We start from the raw sequence: 25,802 nt of genomic DNA on the forward strand, positions 1-25,802 counted from the left end.
AGCTCACTTGTCGTCATCTTCATCATCATCTTCTTCTTTGTTCCTATTCATAATCTGGAAAAGAAAAACAAGCTTTCCTGCTTTATTGGGTCCCAACCGATTTCTCAATTTAGAATGAATGAGTCCAAAGGAAGAGAATATTCTTTCAACGCCTGCAGAAGAAGCTACTGCTGTTAAAAGTGAAATCATTACTTGAACAGTCTCTAAATCCAAGCGCTTAAGTGACTTCCACCAGTTTACTGGTGTGACCTTCCTTAAAATATCTTCAGCAAACATATATTTCTTGAATGGTTCCCCCTTAGCTCTGAAGTTTATTATAGTTGGCATTAAAGATGGATGATTGCTGGATACCCATGTCATAGCTAACTCCTCTTCCTCAGCACTTAGGTTTTGACCCTGATATTGGATATTGACAATATTTGCCAAAAAATGAACTGGAGTCAGTGCTTGTCCCATTCGTTTGTTTACTGCTTGTAATTTAATTCTGTCCATGTGTAGTTCTGTTTTTAAGTGTTCACTCAGTTCCTTCCAAATTTCAACAGCATCCGCAATAAAACAGCTATTTTTCTGTATTTTGTTTCAAGCTTGAGAGATGGGTTTCAGGAAGCTCAGCATATGTTCAACATTTCTATTAAGCCCAATGTTGAGGATTTTGGCCGTGACAGTGCCATCTATTTTATCTCGATTTTCTTCACAAAGTGTCATCAGAATAGCTTAGTTACTCACCGATAACGGTGTTTCTCGGAACCCATGACAGCACCACGGAGAGAGGGGGTCCGCCCATCAAGGACAGGAACCTACAGACAAAAGAGCGGCACCTCTCCTCCGCCCCCAGTTGGTTACAGAGCATCAGAGGGTCTCCCGGTTAGTTAATAACAAAAGTATATACATAACATTATAATTTGCATACTTATAGAGAAACCTCGTGTCTAAGAACACACTCTACACACATTAAATCGTGCTCACCGCACACGTGAAAAAAAGGGGGGGAATTAAGCGGGTGCTGTCATGGGTTCCGAGAAACACCGTTATCGGTGAGTAACTAAGCTATTCTCCCTCACCCATGACAGCACCACGGAGAGAATTTCAGAGATTGGTAGCTTAGGGAGGGACCACCGCCTGAAGGACCCTTCTCCCGAAGGTCAGGTCAGACGCAGAGGCTAGATCTAGGCGATAGTGTTTGAAAAAGGTAGAAGGTGTTGACCAGGTGGCCGCCTTACAGATCTGTTCTATCGATACCTCTGATCTTTCTGCCCATGAGGTCGCCATTGCTCTTGTAGAGTGGGCTTTTAGACCCTCCGGGATGGTATTCCCGCTGCATGAGTATGCCAGGGCAATCGCGTCTCTTATCCATCTTGCCAGGGTACTTCTGGACGCCCCGAGCCCCTTACGAGGTCCCTGGAAACACACAAAGAGAGATCCTTCCTTCCTACATCCCTTGGTGGCCTCTAGGTAGTGCACTAAGCACCTCTTCACATCTAATGTGTGAAATTTCTCCTCTCCTCTATTCGTAGGGTTTGGGCAGAAGGAAGGAAGGACTACCTCCTGTGATCTATGGAAGTGTGTTGCTACCTTGGGCAAATATGCAGGGTCAGGTTTCAATATAATTCTATCCTCCATAATTTTAATGAATGGGGGTAATGCCGATAAGGCTTGAATGTCACTTACTCTGCGGGCCGATGTTAGGGCCACTAGCAGTATCGTTTTTAATGATAGGGTCTTTAGTGGAGCTGACTGAATAGGCTCGAATGGGGGTCCTGTTAGGGCTGACATCACTAAGTTCAGATCCCATGATGGTACTTTCTGGGTAGCTATTGGTCTAGACCTGGCTGCGGCCCTCATAAACCGTGACACCCAAGGGTCGCTCGCTACCTCCTGATTATAGAGGGCGCCCAGGGCCGCTACCTGTACCCTCAGTGTGTTAGTCGCTAGTCCCTGTTCTAACCCCCTTTGGAGGAATTCCAGGATTTTATCCATTTGTATTCCATCCTGAACCTTTGCCCCCCGAACTGGATAGGAATTTTCTCCAGGTTCTACCATAGGCTTTGATTGTAACTGGTTTTCTACTTTTTTGTAACGTGGAAATTAGATTTTCTGAAAATCCTTTCCCCCTCAGCAGTGACCTTTCAAATTCCATGCTGTTAAATGGAGGTTCACTGCTTGGGGGTGTAGCACAGGGCCCTGCGATAGAAGGTCGGGGAGATCTGGTAGAACCCAGGGGTCGGTTACTGACATTATTCTGAGCCATGAAAACCATGTTCTTTTTGGCCAGAAAGGGGCTATAAGTATTACCCGAGCCCCCTCTTCCCTGACTTTCCTTATCACCGCCGGAAGGAGAATGGTCGGTGGGAAGGCATACAGTAAACCCCGTGTCCATGGGAGCATAAATGCGTCCAGGGTGTGAGGATTCCCTTTGGGATTTAGAGAACAGAATGTTTCCACTTTTTTGTTTTTGTGGTCTGCAAATAAGTCTATGTCTGGGGTTCCCCACATTTCCACAATCTTCTGAAAAACGGACTGATTTAGAGCCCACTCCCCCTGATGTAGTTGGGTACGGCTCAGAAAGTCTGCCGTTTGGTTCTCTACTCCCCGTATATGTAGCGCCGATAGGGACAGTAAGTTTTTCTCTGCTAACCCGAATATCTCGAAGGATGCCTCCATTAGCGTTCTGGACCTGGTTCCCCCCTGGTGGTTTATATAGGCCACTGTTACTCGGTTGTCCGAGAATATCCGGACATGATGGCCTTTTAATGCTGGCAAAAAGTGACTCAAGGCATAATTTACTGCTAGCAGTTCTTTTTGATTCGAGGAGGCTTTTAGTTCTTGACTTCTCCATCCCCCTTGAGCCACGCTGATGCCCATGTGTGCTCCCCATCCCACAGGACTGGCGTCGGTGGTAATTACATGTGTGATTTTGGCCTCCCAGGGGATCCCTTTGGACAAGTTGTTTTTGTCCTCCCACCAGGCTAGGGAAAGAATAGTTTTTGAACCTAGCGTAATATGATGTTCCAAGTGGTCTCCTAAGTACCGCTGGTTGGTCAGGATATCCCATTGCAGATCCCTCATATGTATTTGTGCCCACTGGACCGCCGGCAAGCATGCAGAAAGGGACCCTAACAGGGACATTGCTCGTCTTAGTGTCATAGAGGGGTTTTGCCTCGCTTTTTGTACCATATGAATAATTCTGTCCCTTTTGTGATCTGGCAAGTAACACACTTGGATGTTTGAATCCAGTGTCAGGCCTAGGAACTCCTGGACTCTCTTTGGTTCCAGCCTTGACTTTTTCAGGTTCAGAAGCCACCCGAGGTTTTTTAGAGTGCTCATCACTCGGTCCCTCTGTTCTGTGCATTTCTGGCCTGAGTTGCTCGCTATTAAAAAGTCGTCCAAATAAGGCACTATCAGAACATCCTGTTCTCTTATGTGAGCCATCATCTCTGCCACCAATTTCGTAAAGACCCGTGGAGCCACTGAGATCCCAAATGGCAGGGCCTTGTATTGGAATTCTCTTATTTCTCCTGCTATCGAGACTGCTAGCCTGAGGTATTGCCTGGATTCTTTGTGAATGGGGACATGGTAGTAGGCATCGCTGAGGTCTAGGACCACCATAAAGCATTGCGGAAAGAGAATTTTGATGGTCGATTTGATCGATTCCATCTTGAATTTTTCGTTCTTGATATAGCAATTCAGTCTTTTTAAATTTATGATGGTGCGGAAGGTGCCGTCTGGTTTGGTTACCAGGAAGAGAGGCGAGTAGAACCCCCTGCCTCTCTCCTGTGGGGGAACCTCCTGTAGGACTTTTTTGTCCAACATACTCAGAACCTCCTTTTCGAGGGCGTCCTGTTCGTTTTTTGACGACCTTATCGGGGTAATCATGTATTTTTGCGGCGGGAGAGAATAAAAGTTTATCCTTAATCCCGATCTTACAAGATTTATCAGCCAGGGATTGTTGGATATTTTCTCCCAGGCTGGGAGGAAAAACCTTAGTCTCCCTCCCACCCTGGGCCCACAGTCACTTGGCGGGTTTTTTATCCCGGGACGAGTTACCGAAGATGAACCCCCTGTCCCTTCTTCTGTCTTCCCATTTTTGGTCTCTCGGGGGTCTCCTCTGGAAGAACTTTTTGTTCCGAAAGGACCGTTTAAAGCCTGTGGCGGTCACAGGACCTAGGTTTGGGAAGCCTTTCTTTTTGTCGCCTGCCTTTTCGAGGATGTCATCCAAGGTTTCCCCGAAGAGGAATTTTCCTTCACAGGGAATGGCGCATAATTTTATTTTTGTCTGGAGATCCCCAGGCCAACATTTTAACCATAAAGCTCGTCTAGCTGCATTCGACAAGGCTGCTGTTTTAGATGACAATCTTATCGAATCAGCCGAAGAGTCGGCCAGGTAGGCTGCCGCCCCTCTTATCATTGGCATGGATTCCAGGATTTTATCTCTGGGAACCCCTTCCCTTATCTGTCTCTCCAATTGGTCTATCCATACCATAAGAGCTCTGGAGGTACAGGTTGCCGCTACCGCCGGCCTGATGTTTCCCCCTGCTGATTCCCAGGTGCCCTTAAGTAGGGTATCCGCTTTTTTATCTAACGGGTCTTTCAGGGTGCCCATATCTTCAAAGGGGAGTGCAAACTTTCTTGAAGCTTTGGCTATCGCCACGTCTAGTTTGGGGGCCTTATCCCATGATGTGGATGCTTCCTCCTCAAATGGGTACTTCCTTTTGATGGAAGGAACCGTGGAGCTTTTCCTATCCGGTTTTTCCCATTCTTTATCTATGAGGCCTTGGACGTTCTTATTTAACGGAAATACCTTCCGTTTTTTTTTACTCAGTCCCCCGAACATAATGTCCTGGACTGATCTATCAGTCCGGGGGTCTTCCACCCCCATAGTGGATCTTACCGCCTTTACTAAGGCATCCACTTCGTCCAGGGGGAAACAATGACGACCTTCCGTCTCCTCATCGGAGGATGACGAGTCGGTATTTACAGTATGGGAGGTGACTTCCCCTGACGATAAGCTGTCTGATTGGGACTCTATCACCACGTCCCCCTTCCTTCCCTTCCTTTCCCGTTTTCTGGATGAAAGGGCACTCTGAATTTCTGCGCGGATTACCGCCCTTAGGTCTGCGGCATGATCCGGGGTTTCACCGCCGAGGACCTCCTGTATACAGGAGTCACACAATTTTTTTTCCCAGGGCGTTGGTAATGGTTTCCCACAGGTGGGGCATTCCCTGTTCTTGGTCTTTTCTTTCTTCTTTCCCTGATAAGGGAAAGAAGTCTATTACAATGGGGAACATTCACGAAGATCCACTTACCCCTCATGCGCGGTTGCAGGTACCAGTTCTGGAAGTGGATCCAAATCCCTCACTGGGCGATCCACGGCAGGTGACTTGCTCCTTGCAGTAGACTGCTGCGTGGAGTGGCTGCTGGACCTGCTCCCCCGTCCGTCTTTATCCTTTTGGCGGCGCTGGTGATGCTGCCTTTGTTGCTGCTGCTGCTGCTTAGGCTGCTGTAGCTCCTCATGCTGGTCGCTATCCATCGCGCCTGAACGCTTCCAGCTCTGAGGCTGCTTTAGCGTTCCCAATTTGAATAAGCCGCCCTGGCGTCACCTGTCTTCCCGGCCTGCACCGCTCTTCCCCCGGGGAGTGCGTACTGCGCATGTGCCGACCGCGGGGACCCGGAAGTTCCTCATTCTACTTCCGGGGCAGCGCCATCTTGGTACACCTGTGTACCCGGCGCTGCCCCTATCCGGCGTCCCCCGGCCCCTACTCCTCCCGGAGCGGCGGCCCGGTCCTCCCCGCCCGCTCACCCTGGACAGCCCCTCAGCTGCAGCGGTGGCGGCTTCGGCAACCGACCCCGCCGCGACAGGGGCCTTCCCGCTGTCTGACCGCGGACGGGGCGGTCCCGGATCTTCACCTTCCGGTAAGCGCTGCGCTCTTGCTGCCGTGGTTCACCCGTCAAGGACAGGAACCCAACTGGGGGCGGAGGAGAGGTGCCGCTCTTTTGTCTGTAGGTTCCTGTCCTTGATGGGCGGACCCCCTCTCTCCGTGGTGCTGTCATGGGTGAGGGAGAATAGGCCAGTTTTTGATATACTGCTCAAAACAGTCCACCACAGAGTTCCATCTAACATCTTGTGGGAGCGTTAGCTTGGTTCCACCCATCCTTTTCAGAGCTGCTGCAGCAAAATGATTATTACGGAAGTATTTAGCAATTTCAACAACATTAGCCTTTATTTCTGGAACACTTAAGTCTTTGGCTAAGAGGTGCAGCAAATGAGCACTGCAACCATATGTTATTAGCAGCTTTTTATTCCCTCCCTGCTCTTCTAAATCTCTTCTCATCTTGGATACGTTTGCAGCATTGTCAGTGACCAAGCTGCGTACTAGACATTTGAATTTTTGTTCACATGTCGTTATAGCTTTTACTGCCACTTCTTGTAAGTATTCTGCTGTGTGTGCATTTCCTGACGTATCAGTTGTTTGTGCAAGGAAGACTTTACCTTCTTCTGTTGTTATACAAGCACATACAATAGGATCATTGTGGACATTACTCCACCCATCAATACTTAGGTTAACAATTTTACCCTCCAGAGCTGTTGCACATTGCTCCATTTCTCTGTCATACACTTGATCCAGCAGTTTCCCTGCAACATCAGCTCTGCTGGGTGGACTGTATCCTCGTCTCAGTGACTGAACCATATTAATGAAATGTGGGTTCTCAGTCAGACGGAAAGAAGAGTTCGTTGCATAAATAGACTGGGCAATTTTTTCATCAATCAACTCTTTTTCTAATCTGCTAGTTCTTATCACAAACCTATCTATGGTGGTTCCAGGAGGTAATGGTTTTTTCTTCCTTTTGGGTGATGGTGATAGGTGGCTGTGGGTGTCTGATGATGATGCTGCTGCTGCTGCTGCTAATGAAGCACTATCCTGGATGGATAACTCTGAAATTGTAGAACAGGATGATGGTGATCTTGGAGGTGGATAGTTTTCAGAATCCATGAATTCCCCTAAACAAAAAAAGTCAATGCTGTTATTTTATTGTTTATACAATTTCTGCTTATTGTACACAACACATCACTGCCCCTGCCCCAAAAGGAATATTTGTTTTTCTTCATAACTGTACCAAATGACAGTAACATGTAGTAATAATAAGAAATATAATTTTTCTCACACATGACAGTTCAGTCTTTAGAAATAGGATTCAATAAAAATGTTTACCAACCTGAAGATCCTGCCTGTTCAGAAGTGTTTCTTTGGTCATCTTCATCACCGCACTTCTCATGATGTTGCCTCATTCGCGCCACCAGGCCTTGCATCTCTTTGTTGCATCCTTTGCATTTTGCACGCATGCCTGCCTTACCGATAGGCGAAGGAGCTTCATTAAAATATTCCCAAACTGGGTCTCTTTTACGGCCTGCTGCCATTATAAGGAAAGAATGTAATAAACCTCAGATCGTACACACAAACAGATCCAGACTTGTCTGTCTGTGGCTATGCTGCAGTATTGTGCTCAAAGTTTCACTTTCATTTTCTTGTCTGCTTTCCCTTCCTCCTCCTCACACTTAGATTCACATTCTTCTTGTGTTGTGCAGATCTATTTCACTCCAAACAATCAAACATATTGTCTAACTTCTTGGACTTGGCACTGAAGGGGTTGATTCTGTATTCATAGGTTTGTAGAACAATAGGATTAAGGTCTTTTTCTCAACTCTGTTCATGTTGTAACATTTTTGCCGTGAAGAAGAGGCTGGGACCTCTGCGGAGTCAAATTCAGTTTTGAGAACTGTGCAAGTAAAGCGAGCGTCTGTGATAATATAGGAGAGAAACTGCCCACTAATCCTACAGAAACCTCTGGAAGAGCATGGCATTGTGAATGTTACACATATACAGCCTTTATTCTACTGAGTTAAACAACTCAGCTTTATCTCATGATGGAAGAACCTTTGGATGGTAAAATATTTTCCTCAAAAAGCAGTTTATTGAAAAAAATCCGATTTAAATCAAAAAAATCCGATTTAAATAAAAAAAATCCGATTTTTTTTGATTTTTTTAAAAAAAACAGTGATTTTTATCCACCCTGGCCGACCGCCATTTTGGTACACCCAAGTGATGCCGCTCGGATCCAGGACGCAGCTGTGATCCCAACCGCCGTTGGGATCCCAGCTGCGCTCGGGTCAGGACGCTGCTGCGATCCCGACAGCCGTTGGAATCACAGCCCCCGCTGGGATCCTGGCCACTGCGCATGTGTGAATTCAGTTGCTCTATCTGTTCATTTATGAACTGCGTCACAGCATGTCATTGCTGTGACGCACCTGCCAGCAGACTCTGCATTGGTGTACATGGAAAAAAAAAAAAAAAACCCTCTGAATCTGTGTACATAAAAGAAAAAAAAATAAAAAAAAAAATACACTTACAGCCTGTCACTGTACCTAAAACATACACGTTACAGTGCGTCACTGGACATAAAATAATACACGTTACAGCATTTCGCTGGACCTACAAAAGACACGTTATAGCGTGTCGCTGGACCTCGGGACATAAAATAATACACGCGGTTGATAAAAAAAAGGGTAAAGTGTCTCAGTGCACCTACAGTGTGTCGTTGTACTGAAAAAATACACGTTACAGTGTGTCACTGGACATAAAAAATACACGTCACAGCGTGACACTAGACATAAAAAATATAAGTTGAAGTGTGTCGCAGGACCTAAAATAAGACGCGTTACAACGTGTCAATAGACCTAAAATAATACACGTTACAGCATGTCACGGACATCAAAAACTTCACTTAATACCGTGTTAGAGTAATGAAAAATACACGTAATAGCGTGTCACGGACTCACCAACCAACACAAGCGCATGTCTAAATCACCAGGGCTAATTTAGGGTTTCCTTAGACTGCAAATATCAAAGCGGTCCAGATAACATACATCGATGATACATAGACACATAGATAAGACACAGATAGAAATCACATACATACATTAAATATAGATTGAGACACAGATGACAGGAGAGAGCACAGATGGGATAAATCAGCACATGGTGAAAAGAGAAAGTGGATAGGTGGTTGAGCGCTTGGGGATGACAGATTCTCAGTGCGGCAAAGCCTGCCCCCATCGGGACGTCACCGCCCTCCCGATGCGATATATATATATATATATATATATATACATACACACACACACACACACATTATATATATATATATATATATATATATATATATATATATATATATATATATATATATATATATTTATTAAGGTAGCGCTCTCATTCGAGTAGGGGATACTCGATTAGCAGCCACAAAACCAGATTCGGCACGGGTTTTCCATAAAATCATAACAGTCCTTGCGGTTTATTAGGCATCATAAACCCACAGCAGTATCATAGACTTCATAACATCAGCATAGCATCCAAGACAGTTCAGCTCTGTAATCCCTGTGGTCACACAGATTATGCATGCACAGGCTCTTCACCCTCAGTTATTTCACCCGTCAGGGTTCATTCAAGGTTCCTTCTCCTGCTGTAGATGTCCACACAGCGTTCACTTGCTGTCAGAAGCAGGGCTGTGGAGTCGGAGTCGGTGCTAATTTTGGTGGAGTCGGTATAAAGTGGACCGACTCCTAAAATTATATAATAAATTGGGTACAGTAGTTCAATGCAGAATGTGCTGAATATTTTTTCATAGGAATTTGGGAAAGTTATGAAATGCCCTATAAATGGCTGTTCTATTCCTGATCTAAGGCTACATTCACACACAGCATTTTTGCTGCGTTTTTTGTGGATACGTTTTTCAGCTGCAAAAGCAGATCAGATTTTTAAAAAAACGCATCACCTGAAAGGTTTTTGAGCTCATAGATAATGTTTTCAATATCAAAAGCAGATTAGAAATCTGCTCTATCTATCCATTTATCCATATGTCGTATCTTATCTGTACCAAAAAGAATGAAAGCTGGGTAGCACACAGACTAACACTTCCTGCCAGGCAAAGGAGGAGGAAAGAGCGTCTCAAACATCATTAACAAGATATTTTGTAAGTGACAAAGTTACTGTAACAATGACAGCAGATATGTCTAAAAGACAGCTCATACAGATTGTTGTGAAGGATGGTGTACCATTAACATTATTTGCACGACCAGCTTTTACAGCTATTAATGGAGAAATGGCCCCCAAACTTGGTGTTTCTCTGGAAAGAGAAAGTAATAGAAAATTAGTGATTGAAGAATCCCTTAAACAAAAGGAAAATCTTAAAAAGACTCTCAAAAGACGCTTCATGTTTCTTAAAATGGATGCCCGCACACGTCTCAGAGTGAACTATTTTGCCATCAATGTTCGATATGTTTGTGACAACAAAAATTGTTACCAACACGCTGGCAGTAAAAGATACTAAAGCTCATCACAGCAGCCAGTTTCTCCAGGCCTTAGTGGAAAAAGTTCTGCAAGATTACGAACTCAAAAAAGAACAGGTTCTTGCTATTGTGACGGACAATGCTTCAAGCACAAGTACAATTACACTGATAAATGAGAGTAATGAACAACAGCTAGAGGAACATTTAGGATTCAGTATGTTTGAGATGGAAGGCCACAGTGCTGTTCATGTAACTGAGGAACAAACAGATATTACTACAGAAGAACAGCAAAATTATACTGTAGAAATAGATGATCTTGTTGAAGCTGCTTCAAAACACTTTCCTATTCATCACATGCGCTGTGTTGTGCACACGCTGCAGCTGGCAATAAGAGATAGTCTGCAAGAGGGACATGCTGGAAATCTGATTGGAAAAGTGAGGAAATTGGTTATTGCCGCCAGAACCCCTAAAATTGATTCCATCTTGAAGACACGTGCTGGAAAAGGGCAAATGTTGATCAACTAAAACAGTTTCTTATAGATTTGGCGAACCCTCAGGTATCCCTAAATGAAGGTCAATGGACACAGGTGGCTGAATTGAAGGAATTGCTTAATCACCCATTTACTGTGACTAAAAAATTACAAGCTGAGGATTTAACTCCGGGCATTTTCATGATGGAGAGGAAAAACTTGCTATTTTGCTGTTTAATCGCAGATGGCATTTCTGCTTCAATGAAATGGAGAGAGACACAGCTATTGGAAAATAAAATTTTTCTGGCAGCTGTTTATGTGGACCCAAGTCATCGTATACTGCTTGATGATCAACAGCTTACTAAAGGAAAAGAAGCTCTGACTGAGGTAGCAGTTAGGAAGAGTGGCCTACAGGACTGCCAGGCGCAAGAGGACTCGGGTCCTGACAGTGCTACTGCTGCCATATCTTCATCCTCATCAGATGAGGAGTTTGACTTTGACAAGTATTTGTATGACATGGGGCAGGCAAAGCGATGCCGCAAGGAAAAAGATTTCACTCTGTCTCCTATAGCAAGCAGATTGACCATATTTCAGCAAAATGTTTCACTTGTTCTCAAAGAAATAGAAAAATTCAACCGTTCATCAAAACTGACTGTGCATGAGGCAATTCCTCTATACCCGGAAATTGTTAGAGATGTTGCCCATGTGGTTACGGCTTTGCCTCCAACCCAAGTTACTGTAGAGAGGTTGTTCTCTAGCCTTAAAATTATTAGGTCAGATTTGAGGTCATCTGTGAAGGAGGATCTGATGGAGGCAATTTTATTTCTTAGATCAAATTCATAGACTGCACAAATGTTATTTAGTATGTTTTTGTTGAAAACTGTTTTATCTTGATTATCGTATCATAAAAATGATTTAATGTCTGATGTTCACATTGTACTAGAATAAATTTTTCACTTAAATATAAGCAATATATGTGGGAGTCGCAGTCGTAGTCGGTGTAAGGGAAATTGAGGAGTCGGAGTCGCAGGTTTGGCTTACCGACTCCACAGCCCTGGTCAGAAGGCAGCACCATCTCTCTCAGACGGGACCTTCTAAAACGGACCAACCAGGTCCCTGCATTCACTCCATGTGACCTACCCTGACCACCTTATATGGTCTGTAGCCACGCCCACCGGGTCACATGGCTATGACCTCATCACAGGTCCTTCAACCACTCATACACACTTTACAATAACATTCTTAAACACACCCCCTGGGTGGGTTTGTAGGTAACTGGGCTCGCCCAGCTACTTGGAGACTTCTGCCTGACACATTGGAACAGCACCTCAGCAGTATCACTGCTGATCAACACACTGATAAGTCTCCATCTCAAGGCCACCCACCTTGAGATACATAACGGTCATTCCGGATTCTGCCATTCATCCTCTCTCCTAGGACATCCACACAGCGCCCCCTAGCGAACACAGTGGTCACTACACCACAATATATATATATATATATATATATATATATATATATATATATATATATATATATATATATATATATATATATATATATATATATATATTCTTTATCTAAAATTATACACACATGTAAACACATACATACACACCTTATATACTTGTGTATAAGCCGAGATTTTCAGCACTTTTTTTGTGCTGAAAACGCCCCCTTGGCTTATACATGAGTCATTGTCACAGATAGCAGGTGGGGGAGGGGGAGCGGCAGAGCAGCAGGTCACAGAGGCAGGAGCCGGCGTCCGTGGCTAAAGTCTGTGCCGCTGCTGTAATACTGCACAGTGCCAGCCGCAGCCTTCCAGCACAGACATCATACTCACCTACCTCCGTGCCCTGGGTGCTGGCACTGCATCTCGCTCGGGCCGCCAGCGCCTGCAGCTCTTCCTGCCGAGTGGTCATGTGGCTCCGCTCATTAAAGTAATGAATATTAACTCCACGCCTATGGGAGTGGAGAGCAGTGCATATTCATTACCTTAATGAGTGGGGCCACGTGATCGCTCGGCAGGAAGAGCTGCTGGCACCGGTGACCGGAACAATATGTAGTGCCAGCACCCAGGGCACGCAGGTAGGCGAGTAGGATGTTTGTTTTGTGCTTTTTTTTTTTTTTTTTTTTTATAATGGGAAACATGCAAACAGGAATAGGGGATAATGAGCCATGCATACAGGGACAGGACGGGGGAGCCATGCATAGAGGAACGGGACAGGTGACGCACGCATACAGGGACGGGACAGGGGAGCCACGCATACAGGGACGGGACAGGGGAGCCACGCAAACAGGGACGGGACAGGGGAGCCACGCAAACAGGGACGGGACAGGGGAGCCACGCATACAATGACAGGAACGGGGAGGCATGCATACAATGACAGGGACGGGGGAACCACGCATACAGAGACGGGACAGGGGATCCACGCATACAGGGATGGGACGGGGGAGCCACGCATACAGGGACGGGACAGGGGAGCCACGCATACAGGGACGGGACAGGGGAACCACACATACAGGGACGGGACGGGGGAACCACGCATACAGGGACGGGGGAGCCACGCATACAGGGACGGGACGGGGGAGCCACGCATACAGGGACGAGATGGGACAGGGGAGCCACGCATATACAGAGACAGACAGGACGGGGGTACCACGCATACAGGGACGGGACAGGTGTCACATGCATTCAATGACAGGGACTGGGGGAGCCATGCATACAATGACAGGGACAGGGGAGGCATGCATACAGGGACAGGGGACGTATGCATACCAGGATAAGATGGGGGAGCCATGCATACGACAGGGACGGAGGAGCAATGCATAAATCGACAGGGACCGGGGGGAGCCATTCATACAATGACAGGGACCGGGGGGAGCCATTCATGCAATGACAGGGACGGGGGAGCCATGTATACAATGACAGGGACAGAGGAGCCATGCATACAATGACAGGGACAAGGGGAGCCATGCATACAATGACAGGGACAAGGGGAGCTATGCATACAATGACAGGGACAAGGGGAGCTATGCATACAATAACAGGGACAGGGGGAGCAATGCATACAATGACGGACAGGGGGAGCCATGCATACAAAGACAGGGACAGGGGGAGCCACACATACCACGATAGGAATGAGGGGACAATGCATATCCAGCTTATACTCAAGTCAATAAACTTACCCAGCTTCCCGTGGCAATAGTAGGTGCCTCGGCTTATACGCGGGTCGGCTTATACTCGAGTATATACGGTATATAAATATGGTACCACTGAAATCACACCGACCCGAAGAATAAAGATATCTAATCACTTATACCGCTCTGCAAACCGAGCAAAAATAAAAATAAGAACTATTCTTGTACTGCTGTCTATTTGTTCATTCTACCTCCCAAAACTCAGAACAAAGCTCGGCTCACATTTTTCCTGCGCTCTTTGCTGTGCGCTTAGGTCGAGGGTTTTCATGCAAATTCCCTAAAACCCTGAAAAAAAACCACACACTTATGAGGCAGAAGGAATCACTTTGGACAGGTCTCTGTTCCAGCGGTGTCCCATCATGTCAGACATCTTTTTAGTGCACAAGCGTGGGCAACCACAGATCTGTGTATGCCTAAAAAGATGACCACTGGAGCAGATGCCAAACGGAGTACAAAGTCTCTATCTGCCTAATGGCGGGTAGTTCCCTCAGGAGGTAACATCTGAATCCCATTCTTGCAGGATTTACACGGAAACCCTAACGTAGGTGTTCAGAGTAGAATAATAATAATCATCATCTTTATTTTTATATAGAGCTAACATATTCCACAGCGCTTTACAGTTTTCACACATTATCATCGCTGTCCCCGATGAGGCTCACAATCTGCATTCCCTATCAGCATGTCTTTGGAGTGTGGGAGGAAACCAGAATACCCGGAGAAAACCCACACAAGCACAGGGAGAACATACAAACTCCTTGCAGATGTTGTCTATGGTGGGATTTGAACCCAGGACCCCAGCACTGCAAAGCAACAGAGAATAATATTATGCACCTCAAAATGTTGCCAATAAAAACCCTAATTGATCCCTCACAAAACCAGCCCCCACTCAGTTCCGTCATCCATCACTGGAACTATAGAGTGTTCCCACATTACTGCTAGAACAAAGACTCTGGAAAAGCGACATGGCTCCTCACCCCCTCATATAAAATTCCAGTGAATTTTGTGCTTCCAAATCCAAAGGCTGCCCCACCTTCTGAGACAGGTTACAAAGGAAGAAATATAACAAGAAACTTGCTCACCTGGTTAGGATGAGATAAGAGCATATAGTCTAGCAGCTGCTGCAGATCCACAGGTCCTCAGGGACAAGAAGAAAACATGTATTCAATGTGAATTTGCAGTTAAACTCCACGCTGCTGCAAGGATAAAGTCCAGGAGAGAGATGTCATAGATTCACAATGGCTCTATTCAACGCGTTTCAGGGGTCTCATGCCCCCTTCATCATGAAATGAGGCCCCTGAAATGCACTGAATAAAGCCACTGTGAATCTATGACATGTCTCTCCTGGAATTTATCCTTGCAGAGAGTCATATCGCACAAAATAGTTAATAAATAACATTTCCCATATGTTTACTTTATATCTGCACAATTTTGAAATATTTTTTTCTGTTAGGAAGTTATAAGGGTTAAAAGTTGACCAGCGATTTCTCATTTTTACAACAAAATTAACAAAACCATTTTTTTTTAGGAACCACATCACATTTGAACTGAGTTTGGGGAATCAATATAACAGGAAATACCCAAAAGTGACACCATTCTAAAAACAGCATCCCTCAGGGTGTGTGCACACGCTGCGGAATCTGCTGCGGATCCGCAGCGGATTTGGCCCTGCGGATCCGCAGCAGAATTAGCTGCAGCCATTGTTCCCTATGGGAATTAAAAACCACTGTGCAGACGCTGCGGAATTTTCCGCGCGGATTTTGCTGCGGTTTCAAATCCGCAGAAAGAATTGCATGTCAATTCTTTCTGCGGATTCCACAGCGGTTTACCATCTCCTCCATTGTGGAAATAAACCGCAGGGCAAAACCGCAGGCTAGTCCGCAGATAAACCGCAGGTCTTTTGACCTGCGGATTTATCTGCGGATTTTGCAGAATCTGCAGCAGATTCCGTAGCGTGTGCACACACCCTCAAGGTGCTCAAAACCACATTCAAGAAGTTTATTAACCCTTCATGGAATGTGGAAGGAAAAAATAAACATTTAACTTTTTTTCACAAACATTTTACATCAGAATCAATTTTTTTTATTTTCACAAGGGTAACAGGAGAAATTAGACACAAAAGTTGTTGTACAATTTGTTCTGAGTACGCTGATACCCCACTCCACTTCTCACCAATCACACATTAACAGTTCCCATCACCAGATCACACATATAGCCGGCAGCTTTTGTTTTGGCCAAAAGATTTTTTAAGCCGCCACCATAACAGGGTAGACTCTTTTGGCCGAGCTCTATTCTACTGTAACCTATTAAATATTTGTTAAAATATGTGATACAATTTAGGTTTTTTTCTATTTTTCAATTTTTAAAATGACCAATATCATCACATACAAGGGAAAAATACCACCGCACCATGTCCAGACCACATAGTGATCTATAATACCACACACAAGGAACAAATACCGCCAGACCATGACCAGACCACATATTATTCGGTAATATCACATACAAGGAACAGCACCGCACCATGACCAGACCACATATTACCACCACAGTGACTGAATACTACAATATTGATCAGTAATAAAAAAAAACCACACGATACTATCACCATAAGTGCCATTATACACAGGAGATCTGTACTTAGTATGCAGTGTCTGTGTACAGGTAATACAGTGATCAATGACATTATAAACAAGGCCTCTATACAGTGTATAGTGTCGGTGTATAGGTGACACACTAACTCACCAGTGACGTCTCTAGGTGAAGTCCTTCATCTTTGCTTTTCATCTTTCATCCAGCACAGACCGCCATCACGTCTTCCAGCCAGGGCTCGTCTCTGCAGGAAATAACACAGTTACCTAGAGCTCCGCTTGCAAATCATATTACTTAATTTTCCCAACTTCTACAATACATCACATGAAGAAAAAAAGGCAACTTAGTGTCACTTTACACAGTAACAGGACCGCCCTCCCCCCATTTAAAACAGTATACTCAAAAAATAAAATACATCACTGCAGTAATAATATCCCTTAATTAGACCCTGTGGTAATAATATCCCCCATCCTAGCCCCCGTGTGTCTCATTCCTGGCTTCGGCCATCCGTTCTCCCATCCCGCCCTCATAAGCATCCATTCTGCCCCATATGATCTCCCCATCCTGCCCCATCTGTCTCCACCGTATCCATCCTGCCCCATGATCCTGCACGATCTGTCTCCAATCCTGCCCCCAGTGTCTCCAGTCATGCGCCCATGTCTTTGATCCTGCCCCCTGTGTCTCCAATCATGTCCATATCTCCAATCATGCCCCGTATCTCATTCTGCCCCTTCCTGTGTCTCACTGTCACATTCTGCACCCGTGCCTCACATTCTGCCCCTCCTGTGTCTCACTGTCACATTCTGCCCCCGTGTCCAGTCAGCCCCCTCCTGTGTCTCACCGTCACATTCTGCCCCTATCGTCTCCCGCAATCTGCCCCATCGTGTCCAGCATTCTGCCCCCATCGTGTCCAGCATTCTGCCCCCATCGTCTCCAGCAATCTGCCCCCATCGTCTCCAGCAATCTGCCCCCATCGTCTCCAGCAATCTGCCCCCATCGTCTCCAGCAATCTGCCCCCATCGTCTCCAGCAATCTGCCCCCATCGTGCCCAGCAATCTGCCCCCATCGTGCCCAGCAATCTGCCCCCATCGTGCCCAGCAATCTGCCCCCATCGTGCCCAGCAATCTGCCCCCATCGTGCCCAGCAATCTGCCCCCATCGTGCCCAGCAATCTGCCCCCATCGTGCCCAGCAATCTGCCCCATCGTGCCCAGCATTCTGCCCCATCGTGCCCAGCATTCTGCCCCATCGTGTCCAGCATTCTGCCCCATCGTGTCCAGCATTCTGCCCCATCGTGTTCAGCATTCTGCCCCCATGTCCAGAATTCTGCCCCCATGTCCAGCATTCTGCCCCCATGTCCAAGTCTCCCCCGGGCCCCCCGGATAGCGGTTCTTACAAATTTAAAAAAATAAAAAAAAGTTCTTCTTACCTGGCCGCGATCCAGCGGCGGGCGACGCTCGCGCTCCCTCCACACTGCAGAGCGTCCCAGCCGGCGACTGACAGTGACGTCAGACGACGGCGAGGTGCGCGCTGCGGCTGACGTCAGCTGCCAGCCTCCTATTGACGTGTGGGCCCGCATTGTCAATAGCGTTTAGCTGCGGCAGCGCCGAGGGCCTGGTGACCAGAGGAGACCGGGCCCCCTCTGCCCACCGAGCCCCATATGCCAGTCAGGGCAGTAATGCCCTGATGGCAGCCCTGTTGAAGGTATCCACTGTTTAGGCTTATTAGGGGCTCTCCAACGCGACATGACACCCGCAGACCATTCCATCAAAGTCTGTGTTCCAAAATGACTTCCCCTACTGATCCCTGCTGCGCTCCCAATTGGTACTTTCCCACCACATATGAGGTATCTGTGTACTCAGAAGAAATTACACAACACATTTTGGGACTAATTTTCTCCTGTTACCTTTGTGAAAATAACAAATTTGGGGCCAAAAGTACATTTTTGTGGGAGAAATATGAAGCACCTGGGGGGTGGGCTTTCCACTGTTTAAAGGCAAGGTGCCACAATTTTATATAATTAGCAAAAAAAAAAAAAGAGTAAGTAACAAAACATGTTGTTTCAGCAAATGTTGTACTAACTAGGATTTATGGTTTGTTTGTAATAATGTTTTAATGTAGCCACTGGGCGCTGCCATCTTGATTTGCAGATCTGACTGGGGAGGACTCATACAGTCTGAAAATATGGCCGTCCCTGGACATAGGAGACTGTGGTCGGTTCCCGACCCCATCTCTAACATTGCAGCCTCATTAGCAGTGAACTGGGCACGCCCCTGTGGGCTGCACCATTCACTGCTGTAGGTGTGGCTGGGCACCATTTTACTGTAGCCCAGTGCTATCTGCTGAGCTCCACTTTCTGCACTGTGCTTCCTGCTCTACTGTCCTCCTGCTCTGTCTCCGCCTCCTCACTCACAGCCCCAGTGATCTCCGGTAATCTGACACCTTCCCTTTTATGACAGCTTCTATGGCTGTCTGAGGACAGTGACATATACAGCCCATAGTCTAGTGTATGGGGGGGGGGCAGTTACACCAGTGTGGGCATATCTGTAATACTGTCTAGTGTGATAGTCTGCTGAGCCGTGTATCTAATCCTCCCCTGTGTGATACTGTCTGCTGAGCCGTGTATCTAATCCTCGCCTGTGTGATACTGTCTGCTGAGCTGTGTATCTAATCCTATCCTGTGTGATACTGTCTGCTGAGCCGTGTATCTAATCCTCTCCTGTGTGATACTGTCTGCTGAGCCGTGTATCTAATCCTCCCGTGTAATACTGTCTGCTGAGCAGTGTATCTAATCCTCCCGTGTGATACTGTCTGCTGAGCCGTGTATCTAATCCTCTCCTGTGTGCTACTGACTGCTGAGCCGTGTATCTAATCCTATCCCATGTGATACTGTCTGCAGAGCTGTGTATCTAATCCTCTCGTGTGATACTGACTGATGAGCTGTGTATCTAATCCTATCCCGTGTCATACTGTCTGCTGAGCCGTGTATCTAATCCTCTCCCATGTGATACTGCTCTCCTGAAATACTCTGTGCTGCTGTCACCCTGCTGGTTTTATGTGTGATCTACATGGTGGTATTGTGTATGATCTATATGGCGGTATTATGTGAGAACACTATGGCAGTATCATCTGCTAAAAGCGGACCCATTCTAGGGTGGTTCTGGCTGAGCACCTGCACACGGGTCAGGGGTAATAGGTGCAGTCAGGGGAGGGCTGGTGAGGCAGCTGTAGAGAGGGGTCTCATTTTTATCGTTACTGTATGGCTACATTTCCCCCAGCCTGCTTCCCAGCGTCACCCCGGACTGCGCCTGTCGCCTCGCTTTCACACATCGCCAGGACAGGATCTGAGGAGGGGAATGGGGTCTTTGCCTGCAAAGTCTGGATCAGAACAGGCCATCAATCAGCAGAAATGTTTCCTGGATCTCTGTGCCTCCCATAGACCAGGACACTGCTCTCCTGAAATACTCTGTGCTGCTGTCACCCTGCTCCTCCCCCATATATCTCCCTCTGTGCCGGCCATAGACCAGCACACTGCTCTCCTGAAATACTCTGTGGTGCTGTCACCCTGCTCCTCCCCCATATATCTCCCTCTGTGCCCCCCATAGACCAGCACACTGCTCTCCTGAAATACTCTGTTCGGTGCCAAGGATTGTACATCGAGTGCTGTCTTTTATACACATGGATGGACCGTCTGCTTGTCTGCTCCACAGAAATCCAGGAAACATTTCTGCTGATTGATGACCTGTTCTGATCCAGACTTTACATGCAAAGACAGTCAGTAACTTTGCAGGCCCCATCAAAATGGCTGCTCACTGTGTTCCCAGATGTCATAGGTTTTTGTGCCAGATTTCAGTAGCTGCTCCCCCTAGTGTTAACAAGTGGAAATGCCAAGCTTTTTAAAATTATTTTTCATATTTTGCAAAATTAAAAACAAATGATAATATTTAAGAAAATGTAAACATTAATTCTTTACATTTTTTCAATTGCTGAAAAAAAATTTTTTTGGATGGCACCTTCCCTTTAAGCACATCAGTAGCCCTCCAAAAGTGACATGGTGTTCATTCTCGATTTCAACAAATTATTGTGATCAAAAAGTCAAACGGTGCTTCTTCCTTCCATGTGCCCAAACAGTAGTTTTCTCCCACATGTGGGGTATCAGTGTACTCAGAAAAATTGCACAACACATAAAAAATATGAGACTAAAGTAAAATTTTTGTAAAAAAAAAAAAAAAAAGTTAAATGTTCCTTTTTTTTCCTTCAACATTGCTTCCGTTCCTGGGGATCACCTGAAGGGTTATTACATTTATTGAATGTGGTTTTGAGGACTTTGAGAGGTGAAGTTTTTACAATGGTGTAACTTGTGGGTATTTTCTTTCATATAGGCTGCTCAAACTCACTTCAAATGTGAGGTGGTCCCTAAGATAATGGTTATGGAAATTGAGAAATCACTGATCAACTGTTAACACTTCTAACTTCCTAACAGAAAAAGTTATGTTTCAAAAATTGCACCGATTCAATGCAGACATGTGGGAAATGTTATTTATTAACTACCATATTTTATGTGATATACCGTACCCTCTCTGTTTTAAGAGCATAAGAATTAAAAGTTTGAAAATTGAGTAATTTTCTAAATTCTCCAAATTCCCAATATTTTCGCAAATAACAACTGCAAGTCATATAGAACAAATGTTACCAATATCATGAAGTACAATATGTCACGAAAAAATAATCTCAGAATCAGTGGGATACGTTGAAGCATTTTAGCGTTATTACTTCATAAAGTGACGCTGGTCAGATTTTTTAAAAAAATTGGTCTGGTATTTAACCCTTTCACGCCAGAACCTGGTTTTTGCCTACGTGACCGGGCCAATTTTTTTCAATTCTGACCAGTGTCACTTTTGAGGTCATAACTCTAGAACGCTTCAACGCATCCTGGCAATTCTGAGACCGTTTTCCTGTGACATATTGTACTTCATGACAGTGGTAAAATTTCTTTGATATGACTTGTGTTTTATTGTTAAAAAAATGGAAGTTTGGAGAAAATTTAGAAAATTTCCCAATTTCCAAACTTTTAATTTTTCTGCCCTTAAATCAGAGAGTCATATCGCACAAAATAGTTAATAAATAACATTTCCCGTATGTTTACTTTATATCTGCACAATTTTGAAATATTTTTTTTTGTTAGGAAGTTATAAGGGTTAAAAGTTGACCAGCGATTTCTCATTTTTACAACAAAATTTACAAAACCTTTTTTTTTAGGAACCACATCACATTTGAACTGAGTTTGGGGGATCAATATAACAGGAAATACCCAAAAGTGACACCATTCTAAAAACAGCATCCCTCAGGGTGTGTGCACACGCTGCGGAATCTGCTGCGGATCCGCAGCGGATTTGGCCCTGCGGATCCGCAGCAGAATTAGCTGCAGCCATTGTTCCCTATGGGAATTAAAAACCACTGTGCAGACGCTGCGGAATTTTCCGCGCGGATTTTGCTGCGGTTTCAAATCCGAAGAAAGAATTGCATGTCAATTCTTTCTGCGGATTCCACAGCGGTTTACCATCTCCTCCATTGTGGAAATAAACCGCAGGGCAAAACCGCAGGCTAGTCCGCAGGTCTTTTGACCTGCGGATTTATCTGCGGATTTTGCAGAATCTGCAGCAGATTCCGTAGCGTGTGCACACACCCTCAAGGTGCTCAAAACCACATTCAAGAAGTTTATTAACCCTTCATGGAATGTGGAAGGAAAAAATAAACATTTAACTTTTTTTCACAAACATTTTACATCAGAATCAATTTTTTTTATTTTCACAAGGGTAACAGGAGAAATTAGACCACCAAAGTTGTTGTACAATTTGTTCTGAGTACGCTGATACCACATATGTGGGGGTAAACCACTGTTTGGGTGCACGGCAGAGCTCAGAAAGAAGGAGCGCTGTTTGACTTTTTCAATCCTGAATTGGCTGGAATTGAGATCGGATGCCATGTCGCGTTTGGAGAGCTCCTCATGTGCATAAACAGTGGAAACCTCCAACAAGTGACCCCATTTTGGAAACTTGACCACCCAAGGAACGTATCTAAATGCGTGGTGAGCACTTTGAACCCCCAAGTGTCTCACAAAGTTTATAATGTAGAGCCGTGAAAATAAAAAATCATTTTTTTTCCACAAAAATGATCTTTTAGCCCCCAATTTTTTATTTTCACAAGGGTAACAGGAGAAATTGGACCCCAAAAGTTGTTGTCCAGTTTGTCCTGAGTATGCCGATACCCCATATGTTGGGGGGGAACCTCTGTTTGGGCACACGGTGGGGCTTGGAAGGGAAGAAGTGACGTTTTGGAATGCAAACTTTGATGGAATGGTCAGTGGGTGTCATGTTGCGTTTGCAGAGCCCCTGATGGCCTAACAGGGCTGTGGAGTCGGTAAGCCAAACCTGCGACTCCGACTCCTCAATTTCCCTTACACCGACTCCGACTCCAACTCCGACTCCGACTCCCACACATATTGCTTATATTTAAGTGAAAAATTTATTGTAGTACAATGTGAACCTCAGACATTTAATCATTTTTATGATCCAATAATCAAGATATTTAGATAGAACAGAATATATATTGGTGTACTACCCGGTTTTCATTCTTTTTGGTACAGATACGATATGGATAGACAGATATGGATAGATAGAGCAGATTTCTAATCTGCTTTTGCTATTGAAAACATTATCTATGAGCTCAAAAACCTTTCAGGTGATGCAGTTTTTTAAAAAGATGATCGGCTTTTGCAGCTGAAAAACGTATCCTCAAAAAACACAGGAAAAACGCTGTGTGAGAATGTAGCCTTAGATCAGGAATATAACAGCCATTTATAGGACATTTCATAACTTTCCCAAATTCCTATGAAAAAATATTCAGCACATCCTGCATTGAATTACTGTACCCAATTTATTATATATTTTAGGAGTCGGTCCATTTTATACCGACTCCAACTCCGACTCCACCAAAATGAGCACCGACTCCGACTCCACGACTTCGACTCAGACTCCACAGCCCTGCGGCCTAAACAGTGTAAATCCGCCAATTCTAATTCCAACCCTAACCCCAACATACCTATAACCCTAATCTCAACCCTAACCACAACCCTACCACCAACTCACCTCTAACCCAAATTCCAACTCTAACCCTAACCAAAACCCTAACACCTACACACCCCTATCCCTAATCCCAACCCTAGCCCCAACTCTAACCCAAGCTTTAGCCCCAACCCTAGCCCTAACTTTAGCCCCAACCCTAGCCTAACAATAACCCTAACTTTAGCATAACAATAACCCTAACTTTAGCTTAACAGGAACCCTAACCGTAACCCTTACAGTAACCCTAACTTTAGCCTAACAGTAAAACTAAACCTAACAGTAACCCTTAATCCTAACAGTAACCTTAACCCTAACAGTAACCCTAACTTTAGCCCAACCCTAATCCTAACAGTAACCCTAACTTTAGCCTAACAGTAACCCTAACTATAGCACTAAACCTAACCGTAACCAACTATAGCACAAACCCTAACTATAGCAATAACCCTAACTATAGCACTAACCCTAACCTAACAGTAACCCTAACTCCAACAGTAACCCTAACTCCAACAGTAACCCTAACCATAACCCTAATTATAGCACTAACCCTAACCTGCCGTATCTGTTTTTTTAACATTATGACAAGATCGCTGACTGGCACAGCTGTTGCCAGCAGCACTTGTCACACTGTTTCTCCTCTGATCGCTCACTGACAGGCGGTTAGAGGAGAAACAGCGTTACATTGAGGCAGATCGCCGGGAAAGTTCGTTGCTACAACAAACTTTCCCAGTGATCTCTCTCATTGGCTGGTGTGAAGCTGACGTCATCAGGACCTGATTCAATCTGGTCTCGATGAGGTCGGGGGTCACATGAAGCATTGTGCACAGGGACCCCACGTTACAAGGTACAGGGGGGGTCCCGGTGGGCACAAAACCGCCGACCGTAGACAAACGTCTCCAAAACGGAACTTCTTGTGTTTCTCCCCTCTACTAACCTCACTCTACCTAACATCGAAATAACCATGGAGAGTTCAACCATAAACTCCCAAGCAGCATGCCCACTGTCTTGGGGTCATATTCAACACCAAACTTTCCTTTACTCCCTTATATCCGATCACTCACTCGCTCTTGTCACCTGCATCTTAAAAACATCTCCAGAATCAGACCTTTTCTCACCTGTGAAACTGCTAAGACTCTTACTGTCGCTCTTATTCATTCTCGTCTGGACTACTGCAACTCTCTTCTGATCGTTCTCCCTCTTACCAAATTTTCTCTCCAATTCATCTTGAATGCGGCAGCCAGGGTCATATTTCTGTCCAGCCGCTTAACCGATGCCTCCATCTTGTGCCAGTCATTACACTGGCTACCTATTCGCTACAGGGTTCAGTATAAACTTATCTCTCTCAACCACAAAGCTCTCCACAGTTTTGCACCGCCTTATATCTCCTCTCTCATCTCTGTCTATCACCCTACACGTGCCCTCCGTTCTACAAATGACCTAAGACTAACATCCCCCGTAATCCGAACCTCGCACCTCCATCTCCAAGACTTCTCTCGTGCTGCGCCAGCTCTCTGGAATGCACTTCCCCAGACGATCAGACTGATACCTAGCCCCGACCTATTCAAGCGCGCTTTGAAAACCCATCTCTTCAAACAAGCCTATCACATCAACTACTCAGTAAACTAACTTTGCCCTGTTCCCTCCTTCCAAATATTATTCTGAATCTGCACCCTACTATTCATCTGTCTCCACACCCTCCATGCACATGATAACTGCACTTGATACTTGACTATTGCACTTAAACACACGGGCTGATGACCGGATCATGCAGTTTTATATGAAAATCCCTACTTATAATTGCCAGACCTGAAATAACAAGCACTTTTAACCTACTGTGCCCCCCCCATTTCCTTGTAGATTGAAGGTTGCGAGCAGGGACCTCACTCCTAATGTCACTGTTTAAATTGTCTTAACTGGTATTGAATTTATAGTCTGTACATGTCCCCGCTTAATTGTAAAGTGCTGCGGAATATGTTGGCGCTATATAAATAAAAATTATTATTATTATACGTCGGTGCTGCACAAAGCCCTGCAAGCATCAACGTTTATCTACCATCGGCGGTAGGGAAGCGGTTAAG

General features: G+C 45.3%; 2 protein-coding genes across 4 annotated transcripts in view; both read right to left on the reverse strand.

The window, feature by feature from the left end:
* The window catches only part of SAMD8 (sterile alpha motif domain containing 8), a 158,883-nt gene that overhangs the window by 62,733 nt on the left and 70,348 nt on the right, over positions 1 to 25,802 (reverse strand). The window lies entirely within an intron of this gene.
* LOC141055103 (uncharacterized) lies at positions 227 to 12,253 on the reverse strand. Its single transcript, XM_073552056.1, has 2 exons — positions 7,213 to 12,253; positions 227 to 6,997 (listed from the first exon to the last, which is right to left on the reverse strand). The coding sequence occupies exons 1-2, from the start codon at positions 7,412 to 7,414 to the stop codon at positions 6,045 to 6,047; spliced, it is 1,155 nt and encodes a 384-aa protein (XP_073408157.1). The 5' UTR covers positions 7,415 to 12,253; the 3' UTR covers positions 227 to 6,044.

Source organism: Dendrobates tinctorius, unplaced genomic scaffold, assembly GCF_039654945.1.
Source record: "Dendrobates tinctorius isolate UK_male_01 unplaced genomic scaffold, ASM3965494v1 ptg000184l, whole genome shotgun sequence".
Taxonomy (NCBI): Eukaryota; Metazoa; Chordata; class Amphibia; order Anura; family Dendrobatidae; genus Dendrobates; species Dendrobates tinctorius.